The sequence below is a fragment of the Hemiscyllium ocellatum genome, chromosome 32 (assembly GCF_020745735.1).
Source record: "Hemiscyllium ocellatum isolate sHemOce1 chromosome 32, sHemOce1.pat.X.cur, whole genome shotgun sequence".
NCBI classification, from domain to species: Eukaryota; Metazoa; Chordata; class Chondrichthyes; order Orectolobiformes; family Hemiscylliidae; genus Hemiscyllium; species Hemiscyllium ocellatum.
Window position 1 is genome coordinate 35163081 of NC_083432.1, and position 14453 is coordinate 35177533.

Genomic DNA, 14453 nt, shown 5'->3' on the forward strand with positions numbered 1-14453 from the left:
CGAGGTGGGAAGCCTCAAACTTTTATAAAGTACTCGGATGAGCACTTGAAATGTCAGAGCACTCGAGGCGGTGGGCCAAGAGCCGGGAAGTGGGACTGGATGGTACTGCACAATTCTCTGATAACAACCAGATATTGCTAGGACAGCAGTGTGATGTTGTAAGGCTCTCACTTGAGCCTGACTAGATAATTTTCATTAGTTCAAAGATTTGATGTGCGTGGTACTTAAACCACAGCACAAAATATACTTGCAGTACATTTTAAATTAGAAGAAATGGAATAGCTGCATGGCCGAAGGGTAAAACATTGTAAACAGCTTTAATAACTTTATATTTGTACGAGATATGGAGCAATCCTATGTATCAGTATGGTGCTGAAACGTTTTAAGATCATAGTTTAATAGATTTACTGCAGCAAGATACAATGGTGTTCATCTTTAGTATGCTAGTGGTATCATCACAGCATTACATGCAAAAACTGCCAAGACTTCTTTTCTCATCCATTTCAATAGAAGCTGAAGCCCTTTCAGATTAAGGCTACCCTGACCATTATTGCAGCTGGCATTGACAATGGAGATTCTTACTAAACAGTGCCACTGTTTTCGAAGTGGGAGCTGCAGGCAGTGGCTTGGTTGATTTGCTGGAGAAGGGACAGATTTCTGTATGTCAGCCCACCATCACCCCGCCCACTCCCCCACAGAGAAAATGCAAGACTTCCAAACTTGGCAATCAAGTAACTCAGAGAGTGAAAACAGGCAGCCCTAGGAATTATCCATGTCTTTGGACCAGAGTATCAGTTGCTTGTGGGGGTGGTTTAAAAACCATATTCTCAGAGCAACTTTGGCTCCTGGGTCTCCAACTTTCAAAGTGGATGGTGCAAGAACACACTCATCCCTGATTAATAACCTCTTTAAATAGCTAGGCAGAGTGGAAAGATAATCCTTAATGAACTCCAACTGTCCAGTATACATCCATGGGTTTCCTCTGGATGAAGGGCTTTTGCCTGAAGTGTCAATTTTCCTCCTACTCTGATACTGCCTGACCTGCTGTGCTTTTCCAGCACCACACTCTTGACTCTTTTCTCCAGGTGGTCCAGTTTCCTCCCACAATCCAAAGATGTGCAGGTTAGGTGAATTGGCCATACTAAATTGCCCATAGTGTTCAGGGATGTGGAAGTTAGATGCATTAGTCAGGGGTAAAATAGGATAATACTGTAGGGGAATGGGTCTGGGTGGGTTACTCTTCAGAGGGTTGGTGTGGACTGGTTGGGCCAAAGGGCCTGTTTCCACACTGTAGGGATTCTATGATCAGGGCTGGATTCAATGCGGGAAGAACTGAGAATCTGTTTTTAAGCATACGTCTCAGGATGTGGGGAATGTTGCTTTGAATCAGGGCACAGCCACTTTCATTATTATGTCTGTGTTGGTTCTCTGAAAGGCTGCCTGCTCAACAGGACAGTGCCAGGCCTTATCAGGGCTGCAATTAGCATTTGCTGCTGTTTTGGCAAAAAATCCCTATAATGTGGAAGCAGGCCATTCGACCCAACACCAGATCAGCCATGATCTCATTGAATGGTGGAACAGGCTACACAGGCTTATTGGTATGTTCAGATGTTCATATTGATACGACATCCAGTCATTCTGATCTTTATGCAGAACTAAAGACAAACTCTCTGTTAACTGCACTATGTTGCAAATTTTATTTTCTTGATTGGACAATAGGATTATAAAACATGATTTCAAACACATTGCAACATACACTTTTCAGACTATGCAGCATTGGGAGCACACAACATTATTTTATCTTCATAAAACACTTACGCAAGTTGCAAGTAGATCAAATATTACCTTAACACCTGATTGTACTGCGCTATCGGAATCCAATAACGCTTTAATAAAGAGAAAGATATCTTCAGGGAAAAGGTGGATCTCAAGGAAAAAGAGGAGTTGTTTTATGATGGGAAACTCTCAGAAGGGTTACTTACACATTGGCTGTGTCAGAGTCTAACACAACTCAAACTATAAATCCTAATTTGCCTTTCAGGAGAGAGTGTTATGGACACTTATGTTTGAAACACTGTCACATTGATGTGAACACCCTTTGTTCAGTGCTCAGCTCCCTCAGCACCAGCAGTTTCTTTGTCAAGCCCAGTATAGCGGGAATGATTGGGAACGAAGGATTTTATACATATTTAGCAGTTGGCAGGATGTACTGGGTCAAAAGGGCAGAGATTTTGCTGCCTGCTTTAGTGAATAGCCCAGACTTTGGTTTGATTTGGCTTCCCGAGTGCTTGCCATTTAAGGCAAGGCATTTCTTCACAGAAAAACAAATGCTTTTCAAAATATTTGAAACTCCAACAAGTTAAGGATTTTGAACTATTCTGTCACAATGTCACATGCTTTACTTCAGACTGGGAAACTGCAATATTTTCACTTTTAAAAGTAGCAAGTTCTTTGCTCTGCTGTCCCTTCCTGTCCCACACACCGTTCCCTTATCAAATTATAGCTTGCTTTCAGGCTCCTGCCTCTAAAATGGGGTCAAAGTAGCAGGAATTTGCCCGACCACGCTAACCACTGGGGATTGCCCGCTTCCGCATAGGAATGTGTGTCTCAGCACCTCAGCTCAACCAGAGGTGGCATTCACAGTAGGAGAATAGGCTGTAACATTGCCATTGGTACACAGGCTCAGTAGACAAGATTTTAACTCCTTCAAAACCCACCTGTTTACACATTAGGCGCACAATGTCAACATATCAGAGAGTTCTCAGAATTTGCCCGGTGTATTGGTCATTAATGTTTTTAAGGCATGCCTCAGTGAGAACCCCAACATTGGATTCATAAAATCCCTACAGTGCAGAAGAGGCCATTCAGCCCATTGAGTCTGCTTGAACTCTACAAAGGGCAGCCCACCTTATCTCCATTGTACCTACCTAGCCTGCACATGCATGGCCAATCCAACTAACTATACATTTGGACTGTGGGTGGGTACTGGAGCACCCACATGGACACAGGGCAAACATGACGACTCCACGCAGACAGTCAGGAATCGAACCAAGATGCCAGGCACTGTGAGGCAGTAGTGCTAACCACTGTGCCACCATACCACTCACTGAGCTCTTCGGGAAGGTGGATGTCCTATAGTCCCAGAAGTGGCCACTTCTCCAAGTGGGACTGTTGGGTCTACAGAGCAGTTGATGCTGGTCAGCTATAGTGTTAAGTGGTTATGAGGCAACAGTCTGCAGTTGCTGAGTTCACTGTTTAGGTAGGTTTGTTGGAGAGTGGAGGGTACCACAGTGTCCTATATAATCCAGCACCAATGTTTTCAGTGTAAGTAGAAAGTGATAAGTAATGGCTACAAACTGGGAAAACACTTTGCTGTTTTTCCTCCAGTGTCATGCAATGATCTACATCTCCAAGAGGTCTGATGGACCTTATTTTAATGCTTCATCTGAAAGATAATACTGCCAAAACTCTGGCACTCCTTCAATGGGGCATGGAAGGTTCTGACAGAGAATTGTTCAGTCAATGGAGCAGGAGTTCAACCTACAGTCCTCTGATTTGGAGGCAAGAGTAATACAATTGAGCCAAAGCACAGTCTCATACTTATGTCCTGAAATGATCCAGTTGATTGATGCAGTGTATCCTGGGGACAAATCCACAAAAATAGAAACAGTCCGCATTTGTAAAAAGAGAAACGAACATTTTAATTGTGACCTTTTGTCAGAACTCTACAATTTTTTCCAGTTTGTCAGCACCAGAAAAAAAAATCTTGTGCCATCACAAGAACTGTGCCCAACCCAGGTGGAAGGCAGGAGCTAGAATCATTCAGTATCAAAAAAAAAGAGGTTATCTCAGAATGGTGAGCTTTATCCCGTTAATAGTAAAAATCTATTCCTTTCTCGAGGTTATCCACGACTGTCCTATTTTTAAACTGTCCTCTCTCATGAACTTACATTTCAAAAAGCATAAGGGAAAAGGTACAAGGCTTTATTTATAGTCCGTTGTAAAATTAAAATGTGAACATTTGATTAATGATAATAAAAATCATAAAATTATCAAGAGACCCAGAAGGGAATCAGTGAAAAATTTACCTTCAATTATTTTTGGACAATATCCTCGACAGGCTCTGAAAGCATTTTTAAAACATACTTTCAAATTACATGCACAAAATCAGAAAAGAGACTTATAATACCAACAAAAACAAGTTTAAACTTAAAACTGTTGAAGTAGATTGGTTTACAGCACAAAATGAGAATGTGTGGCCTATTGGATCTGCGATGGCTCTTTAAATGGAGGGGTTCAAAATTAATTCTAATGCTCTGTTTTCTTACAATCGCTCTAGATCTTAAAACAAATTACTGCTGACGCTTGAATCTGAAAGGAAAACAAAAAAAGAGAGCTGGAAATAACCAGAGAGAAAAACACATCAAACTGATGGCTTTTCATCAGACCATTCTTTACTCGTTACTACGTTAATGTAGGGTCAAATCCTCCCAGGCCTTGAACAATTTGGACAATGCTGAGAAAGTTGGAAGAACCGTGTGAGATGGCCAATGACGAGCTCCCTAAAGTAGAGAACAAAAACTCCCAATTTCCAACCAAGTGTGAAATGTTGAGACAGGATTCTCACTCCTGAGTGGCTACAGGACTAAGGGCAAGCTTTGGCATACAAGAGCATTCTCGTTATGACACTATTGTGACGTAGCATCCCATTCTGGTGTCCATTGCGTAGAAACTAGACAGTGTCAATTCCCAATGTGGAAGTCAGATGGGTAACTTGGGCGACTCCAACTTGCCACCTGCTCCCACGGGCCTATATCAGTCACCAACATGGCCACCAACTCCCCTCCCCACCATCCACTAGGATCCCCAGATCCCCTCAAAGCAGGGTGTCAAATCTTCCTCTGCCCAACAGCTTTGGGGCATTTGACAAGAACAGTGCAGGGCAGCTGCGGAATGGCCAGTGCTTGACCGGGTGTACAATTTGGCTTTAAAAATAGCGTCCATGCCAGGAATCCTAGGAGGCCCTGGAAGTGGTGAATACCTCTGCATGGGCACGTGGACGAATACAAAAGAAACGCCACCGGGACACGGGACTGGAGCCTTCCCTTCCTTATTCTGGGAAGATAATGTGAGAAAATTCATTAGTGTTCGAGGAGAGAAACGTTCCATGGAATGCACCAAAGTTGACACAGCCAATTTCGGGTAAAATTCAGTCTCATCTTTCCCATCACCAGGTAGTGCCTGACCCGCTAAGTATCTCCAGCAGTTCCTGCTATTTTTAAAGCCTTGAATCCTTGTCACCTTCAGCCTTCTTTCAAAAGCAATGTATGAAAGATCGCTGTGGAAATTAATTGCTTTGCACATTTGCAGGAGGTTCACTACTTTAAATGGCTAAAAATAGCACTGACAGAAATTTCATCTCAATGTGCTCATCAATTTTGTTAAAATGAACACATGGATTAATTTCTGCCCTGCAGCTGTGCCTAACATTTTTCCTTTAAAATATACAGTACCCAACTTCTCATCTACTTCCTCAAAACAATCAGAGACAGGCACCAACCTTCTTTAAAACACTGTCGAGAGTCTCTGGACGACTGATGTCAAAACAGATTAGCACGGCATCTGAATCAGGGTAGGCCAGTGGGCGCACATTGTCATAATACGCTGATCCTGGAAGGGAAAAGGAGAAAGATGTCAAAACGAGATGTAAGAGTAGAGCTATTTTACGCACCTTGTAAGAACTCCTGTCATGACTAAGCAATACACTGTTTCTTTGAAGAAACAAATTAAACCAAACAAGTTTTGCACATAAGACGCAGAGATCAACAAAACAGAATATCACTGAACACACCTTCTGTCAGAATACTTGGATGAGTTAAACCCAGAATAGAAAGCACATTGGACATCACTATTCAATGAGTTAATAAATGGTACTGTTTATTGAGTGAAAGTGAGCTTGCTTCAGATAATCTATATCTAATACGCTACATTGAAAAAACAAAATCCACATCAGGCAGCATTTTTTGTTCTCTCCCATGTGGAGTTTGTGGACAAGGGGCATAATCAGGTGGGAGCTGCTCTCCCCTCCCTCCTCCAACTTGATGACATCCGTGGCACAATGGACCAAACGACGACCCTCAGTGGGCAGTAATACAGGATTCAGGGCCTCTTCCCACTACTGTGGCTGTTAATGAAATGGGTTTTATGGTGAACAAATCTGTGCGAGTTGCTATGGTCTCTCAGGGACTTCAAAGGCACTAGGTGCCTGATTGAGGGACCTGACTGTGGGAAGAGACAGGTAGCTGACTGCCTGCTGAATGCTGCTAACACCCCCTCCACTCCCCTACCCCAGCATCACACACCCAGGGAACAAAAGAAGAACCTGGGCCTCTCTGGATGTATTTCCAGCAGCATCCACAGTGTCAGTCTCTGATGAGCGACAGCACTCAATGGGGATGTCCCACCCCAGGGTCCTTCAGCCTGTAGAAGACCCCTCAACTGCCTGAGAGTTATCACAAACCAAGCACTTGCCCAGGAGGAGGCTAAAATAAGTCTGTTTCCGGCTGGCATCAGAGACCCTTGTCACCTGCTTAAAATTCCCCTTTTTCTCACCATATTAAAATTCCCCCTTCTCCCACAATATTATCATGATCTTTTCTCATTTTAGAATAAATTCTAATCATTATCCCTCAACATAACAGATAATAATCATTACAACTGAAGATCAAATTCTCACCAAGGCATTTGAAGAACTATAGTTACAAAACAAGAGCATTTCTGGTCATTGAGATATCAGTGTTGGGCAGGGCCCATAATGATTATTCAAATGAAACCTCAAGAAAAGTCAAAAAAGGTGGTTAAAAGTCCATCAAAGGCAATCTCCATTTTGAGTGATAAAATGCTTTTAGATTTCCACTTGCACATTACCAGGAGCAGGGACAAAATAAGGCAAGCCCACGTTGGCCTTTCCACCAACTTGTATTGCAGTGGAAAATCTAGTGGACACCATAAGAGCTCCCGTACTGATCCCACTGAGGCTAGAATAGTGGTATCTGACGACAAAGTCCTGTATTAACAGTACCACTCAGTAACATGCATGCTGGTAAATCAAACAGCTCCCATTTGCAGCAAATACATTTCACAATTATATAGTATAGTTAGTGGCAGGTACCACAAAGAGGTTCCAATTTCGGGCTGGGGTTGAGCTTGCTTCTTAAAGTATCATATCAAGGAAAAGCTACAGCCAGAATTGGCTTCAACAGCACGTTTCGTCACTGCAGCAATCTGCCTCCAGTCCGGTCCTAGTCCTCATCTAGTCTGCGAGACCAGCTTCAAGCCCCATTCCTTGCTATCTATCCTCATCAATCCTGGTTGGCCATCCTCCTTGCCAGTGCCTATAAGCTGCAAGGCTGCAGAGTTACATTTATCTGTGCTCTGCTGCTCCTCTTCTTTGGGCTGGCCACAATCCCAACAGCAGCCAACCTTGGGGCCAGGTAGTTGATGAGCTGGCATCTCTGAAGTGGGACTCTATTGCTAATGGGGGTCAGAAGCCCCATTTCGGTCTGCCCCACAATCCCTCACCCCCCCCCCCCCCCCCCCAACAAGGTGCGAAAGGTGAAAAGAGCAGGTAGGCTTGTCTCTGACATTTACCTCATGGGCAGAACCACATACCACATCTCCATGTAAAACTCTGCCCCATTTCCTGATTAAGTATAGCCAGCTTACAATTTTGACTATTGCCTTCTTTTTGAGTGTGCAGCAAACTTGGACAGAGAATACTTCCTGCTTTTGTTACTTCAATAGTTTTGACGTGCACCTTTACCAGTTTTCACTGCTAGATTCTGGACCTCTAATGAATACTGAAGGTTTTTGAGTTGTACCCAAAACCTGTAGGCTTGACAGTTTAAAGCAAAACATCATACTCCAAAATGTCACACTGTAAAACAGTAAATCACAAGAAAACAATTTTTCAAAATTTGCAAACAACCAAAACAAAGCCAATGAGTTCCTAAAGTTTTTATTCCTCTGACCTTTGGGTCCAATACCAGGATAATCTGTACAAAACCCTGAACAATAATCACTTTTTGATTGAGTTCAGAAATTGTTTACACAACTGGGAGCAACGACATTCAAAGGGATGAACTAGACTACCGCCCAAATACCACAGCTAAGCTGCTGAGCCAGGCGATGAGCAGGACCCTCAGCAGTTTAGATTAGTCTTGCAGTTTTATCTGTGTGGACTAATGCCTCTCAAAAAGGGACTAATTAAATGGCACAATGTAGAAAGCCACATCATCATTTATGGGGAACAAGGTCTAGTTGCCGCCCTGAACTCGGTCACAATAGTTTCCTTTCTAATGCAGGTGAGAAGAACAGGCATTACCACTCCGAGACCCAACAGGAGAACACTGAAAAGATGTTAAGCCAGTTAGAGGAGATGGCAGCATTTTCTGCTCCACCCGTTGTCATGGTGAATCCATTACAGAGTTTCATAATTCTCATCATTTCTGGGTCCTGTCTGTTCACAAGATTCATTGAAAAGGAAGAGCAAACCTCCATTCTAACTATTTATGCTTAAAATGATGGCATTTCTGATGAGGTCTGATTCCCTCAGTACTTCACTGGATGGTCAATCTAGATTTTTATGCTGAATTTCTGAAGTTGGATTTACACTTAAATCCTTTTGACTCAGAAAGCAAATGTGCAGCTAACTGATAACCTTTTAGGTAACAATTCTCTTTTTCTTCGGGTACCAGGTTCTAAGCAGCAAATGTAAACTTCACTTGGATTGGTTTGTGAATAATCTTGGCTAAGTACCACAGTAGTTTTGACTTGCTATCAGCACGCAGGATAGTTGTCCTGGATTTCCTCCCACTCTTACTGCCTGTCACCGAGTGAATTGGAAGGAATTGTAGGTGGACAGACAATCTGTTTGGTGCTGAACACACCTTTCATGCTCAGTGTCCTAAAGTGGACTCAAACCTAGAGCTTCCAACTGAGTAGGGACACTACCCACTGTGCCAGATGATCTCTCAGAAATGAGAAGGAGAGATTAATAGCAGAGAGCGGTTTTTGGAAGCAGTTACGCAGTTAAGCCAAGAAGAAATAGAATCCGAGGCAAATCTAAATGTGAAGTTTTTAGAAAATGGAATAAAAAATATACTACAGAAAAGAACTTGCATTTCTGAGGAAGGGTCACTCGACCTGAAATGTTAACTCTTTTTCTCTCCACAGACTCTAGACTAGAGTGGTGCTGGAAAAACACAGCAGGTCAGGCAGAGTCCGAGGAACAGGAAAATCGATGTTTTGGGCACAAGCCATTCATCAGGAATTTCTCTCCACAGACACCGCCAGATCTGTTGAGCTTTTTTCAGCAATTTCAGTTTTTGTTTCTGATTTACAGCATCCACAATTCTTTGTTTTGACTTGTATTTATAGTGTCTTTCATGATATCAAGACATCTCGAAGCCATTCACAATTAATTAAATACTTTGAAGTGTTTTCACCTTCATGCACCGATCCAAGGAGAACAGCAAAATACATATGAAAGCAAATATCAGAAAGGGTGTCTTACTAAATTCAGTCTAACTACACTCACTCTGCCAATATATCTGATATCAAGTCTCATCTAGTCACAGATACCAAAACTTTTAAACACCAACAATTACATCAAATTACTTATCATGAGCTTTACTTTTCCTTCTACTTGTAGCAATACAACGAATCAGAAGGGAAAATTACATTTTACCATGCAGGATCGTGTTCACAGAAGCAAACTTTACCTAAAATCATTAAAGCTACCAAATTGCACTGTCACTCTGAAATGAAGAACAAAGCTGGATTATGCTTTAAGGTTATTTCTGACAATCTTTGGGGAACGTGCAGCAGAAAGGCCAGCTCCCAAAAGCCTGCCATTTACACAAAATTATTGGATATTGGAAATCTGCTTCCTGTCAAAAATCTTATTCTAGGATGATTCTCTTAAGGATACTTCAGCTTTGACACACATCTTGCTTTGTAAGCTAACACATGGATCATCCTGCTACAAAATACATCTATTTTATGACATTTAAGTATGATGCTAGCGTTCGACAACTAAATCAGAAGTACCAAAGAATACTGAAGTCCATCTTTGATGACTAGTGCTGCCTATATTTAGGCAATTTGAGAAATGAAATCCTAAAATGACATGGGATCACTGCCTTGCATATCTGTCTGAAGCAGTTATCCATCTATATAATAAAGCCTAAGGTTGTTTTATACCAAGCTCAAGAACCCAACAGATGGTGGGTACCCCAATTAAAAGATGAAATGCTTCCAACAAACTGAATTAGTCAACGCAGTAGCATTAAAAATGTTTGCTAATGTGTTGGTGGCCTTCCTTTGCACAGTTGGTAAATCAGATTGCATCATAAAATATGTACAAGGCTGTTATGGCAGTATTGATTCATAATCTTTCATGTACTTTGACATGGAATAGATTCTAGTTTTTGCCAGCTTGTAAGCTAAGCACTAAACATAAAGCAGGAGAATCTGGCAGTGTGGATCCATGAACTTCTGTACAGGGCACACAACCTCCCTGGTCAATTTGCTCTATTCCACCCTACTGCAGAGGAAAAAAAAACTTTCCCCTCAAGTCCAAAGCCAGACCATCAGAAACTGTAAGGACTCCTTGGTATGGATAATGAAACATACTGTAATCTTCTAAGTGGTATCCAGAGCTGAGCATGTTTAACTTGAAGATATTAATGCAGATATGAATACCAGAAGGGCACAAAATGCTGCCTATGGCTGTCCAATGCCAGAACATTCTAATTGCCTAGGCAATTAGATTGACAATAAATCATCCATTAATCCCAATCCAGTATAATCAAATCAGATAACCTGGCTGCATCACAGGGAATTTCGGGTATAGGGAAGCTTAAAGGACTAAAATCATGGAAGCTGGGAAACTGTTGCATAATGTTGTGAATGTCTTGCAATTATTATTATATTAAGATACCTTGAAGAGACATGCTCCTGCTGCCTCACAGGGACCCAGGTTCAACTCTGGCCTTGGGCAACTGTCTGGTGTGGAGTTTGCACATTCTCCCTGTGTCTGTGGAAATTTCCTTTGGGTGCTCTGGTTTCCTCTCACATTCCAAAAAAGCTGTGCAGGTCAGGTGAATTGTCCATGCTAAACTGCCCATACTGTTAGTGCATTAGTCAGTGGTAAATGCAAGGAAATTAATCTGGATGGGTTCCTCTTTAGAGGGTTGGTGTGGACTTGTTGGGCCAAAGGGCCTGTTTCCATACTCTAGGGAATCTAATCTAACTTAATCTAATCACTGTACCATAACATGTGACCTGAGGATATAAACATATTACATTCCATTTTACCCAGGGATCACTTGTATCATGACATGCAAATAAAAGTATGCTGCTCTGTATACCCTTACAAGCTCAACATGAGCCAGATGCTGATGTACCTGTGAATGCAATATTTGTAGATATTAATAAATTATAACAAACATCTGTTGGATTTTTCAATGCCACGTTATCCACCCTTAGTCTCTTCCATTAGAAGGGATAACATAAGCATTGTCACATTAGAAAATTAACCCTGCTGCCAAATCTACTAATTTTGTTCTCCAGTGGAAAACAAAACTTTACCTTTTTAAGAAGCAAAAAAGTGAATGTGTTATTGCAAAGATCAAAGTTGGTCTTATTAAATAATGAGCTAAACTTCATACTTGGGTTTTTCCACCACATATTAGTGTTCTGCCTTAGTTAGTAGAATTCAGAGTGGAATAGAAATCTGAAATAATGCTCTAATCTTCAAAAAAAAATTAAATACACAGCGACTCATGCATAAATGAAAGGAAATCATAACCTGAGAGACTGTGAACATTATGAAAAATACATGTAAGAATGAATTATCCCATCATCAAAACAGTGGGAGGAAAGCAATTTTTCAGGAAAATGTATTTCCATTTTGCAATTTACAAAATAAAAGACTTTAGCAAATGTTTAATTGGAATTACCCATTAGGGAAGCACTCAGGCATTTTTACACTGTTAAGGACAAAAGTTCTATGAAAAAAAATTAGCCCTATTGAACAAACTCAAAAATGGCAGAATTTTGTCTGAAATAAGATTGGGGATTATAAAACTACTATGGAGTGAAAAAGACTGATTTTATGCATTAAGCTTTATTTAATAATATAGCAGCCAAACTGACAGAAGGAAGGTAGACTGAAGAAATGAAGCCCAAGTTTAAGAACATTCTTTTAATTGACCAAAAGTGTAACAAGTCCAGGATTACCTGAGGTTAAAAATGACTGTCAATAATTTAGTCTGCATATTTCAAACATACGTAAATCCTACTTTCCAGTGAAACGTGTTATGGACTTAAGATACATTATTTTAATGAATACAATTATTAATTATCTGAATAACCACTTGTTGGTACAGAATTTAAACCTTGCTCAAAAAAAGATTTAAGGTATTGAAACCTTTCAATCTTGCGCTTATTGGAACAGACGCACGAATGTTAAATTTCAAAGGGAACAACAATTCATTCTGCATGAGAAAAGGTTGCTGATTAGTCCACTTATTGTTACTGAGACTGTAGCAGTGGGTTATTGTTCCTTATATTGTCTGTTCTAAGTTATCTGTTTAAAAAGGTTAAAAGGAATATGAATATACCAAGATTCAAAACAACAAGATTACTGATGGTTGTTTTTCTCTTCCACTGTTCATGATTACACAGAATATATAACAATATCAAACTTCACATTTAAGATGCCATTAGCTTATGAATTAATTTACTCAAAGTGTGTTAATCAAGAAAGATGCTAATGTTAGCCGTGTTACTAGGTAGGGCTTCTGACATAATTCTACCATTAATTCTTTACTAAAAAGGAAGAATCTGGTGACTTCATTTATATTCAATGAATGAAAAATTATTAACAATTTTTTTTAAATCAAAGAATACAGTACGTTACGCTCACCAGCATTTACTCATTAAATCAGAAGATTGCAAGTCTCCTGTGACGCGCTTTACAGTGCCATGTTTTGGCCAATTGCAGTTTCTCCACTTGGCATCCATGTTGGAACCTAGCATGATGCTACCAAACAGTGTCCAGACATTCCAAACTTTCAGGATCGCTATTTAAACCATAATCATCAATATTTTCTCAACTTTTCTCCCTGGGGAGATAGTACTTGAATTTAGTTTAGGAACACATTATTTGGATCTTAATAAGTGACTGATTTGTGCCGGCTGAAAGGCATTTAGGTGTATAACAGGAAACTTGGAATTTCTACATTTAATGTATAAGAGAAATCAAATATAAACACCTCACATATCTTTAGGTGGCATAGTAGTTAGCACTGCTGCCTCACAGTCACAGGGACCCAAGTTCAATTCCAGCCTTGGGTGACTGTGGGGAGTTTACACATTCTCCCTGCGTCTGTGTGGATTTGCTCTAGATGCTTTCCACAGTGCAAATATGTGCAAGTTAAGTGGATTGGCCAAGCAAAATTGTCTGTAATGTGCAGGCGAGGTCCCTTAGCCATGATAAATGAGGTTACAAGGATAGACTAGGTCTGGGTGGGGTACTAAGAGGGTCTGTTCAGGACTTTATGGGCCAAGTGGCCTCCTTCGCCACTGTAGTGATTCAATGATTCTTTTATGGGTAGCTGTAAGAAAGTGAATGAAAGTGAAGTGAGCTAATCTATTAAATCGTAAACATTTCACCACTTAAGTCAGAGCCAATTTTCTAAAATTTATCAATATTAAATCTAATCTTTCATTTGCATGAATGTTTGAGAGAATATAGTGCACTTCAGGAAGTATCAAAAGCTTAATGTGTTTCTTAAAGTAAAAACATTTCATTTTGCACTCATCAGAAGAACACAAATATGTTAAATTTCAAGCGATCATAATTTATACTATAGCAGAAAACAATACTTTCATGGCTTGGCTAAAACAGGTCTGATTGGCCAAGGCATTACCCTGGAGAAAGCAATTGGGAATTATAGGTTCCCCAGTCTTATAGATAATTCTAAATAGGCACAAGGCTTGAACATATTCTGTTCGTTTGCAGGGAATGGGTCCCTTCATTTGAATGTATTTTGATTCCAGTGAGTGACAATGTGATGTGGTATGAGCTTGATTATCTTAAACTGGCTATTAATGTTGCTATTATCACACTCAATTGTTCTGCATATGCTAAAGACAATCACATGTAATCTGTCTGAAAGCAAAGTGTGCAGATGCTGAAAATCCACAATAGAAAACACTTGTCATTATGCATACGTGGGACAGAGCCATGGAGTTAACATTTCAGGTGTCAATGGTAGGGCTCATGCCCAAAACGTCGATTCTCCTGCTCCTTGGATGCTGTCTGACCTGCTGCGCTTTTCCAGCAACACATTTTCAGCAGGTGTCAATGGTAGCCATGATGCCAG

The 14453-nt window shown here is 40.6% G+C and overlaps 1 protein-coding gene across 1 annotated transcript in view; it reads right to left on the reverse strand.

Annotated features, from left to right (window-relative positions):
• Positions 1-14453, reverse strand: part of rnd2 (Rho family GTPase 2) — a 64643-nt gene that overhangs the window by 12756 nt on the left and 37434 nt on the right. Inside the window, exon 3 of the mRNA XM_060848496.1 lies at positions 5561-5670. Within this exon, the coding sequence (XP_060704479.1) occupies positions 5561-5670 (110 nt within the window). The remainder of the gene's footprint in view (positions 1-5560; positions 5671-14453) is intronic.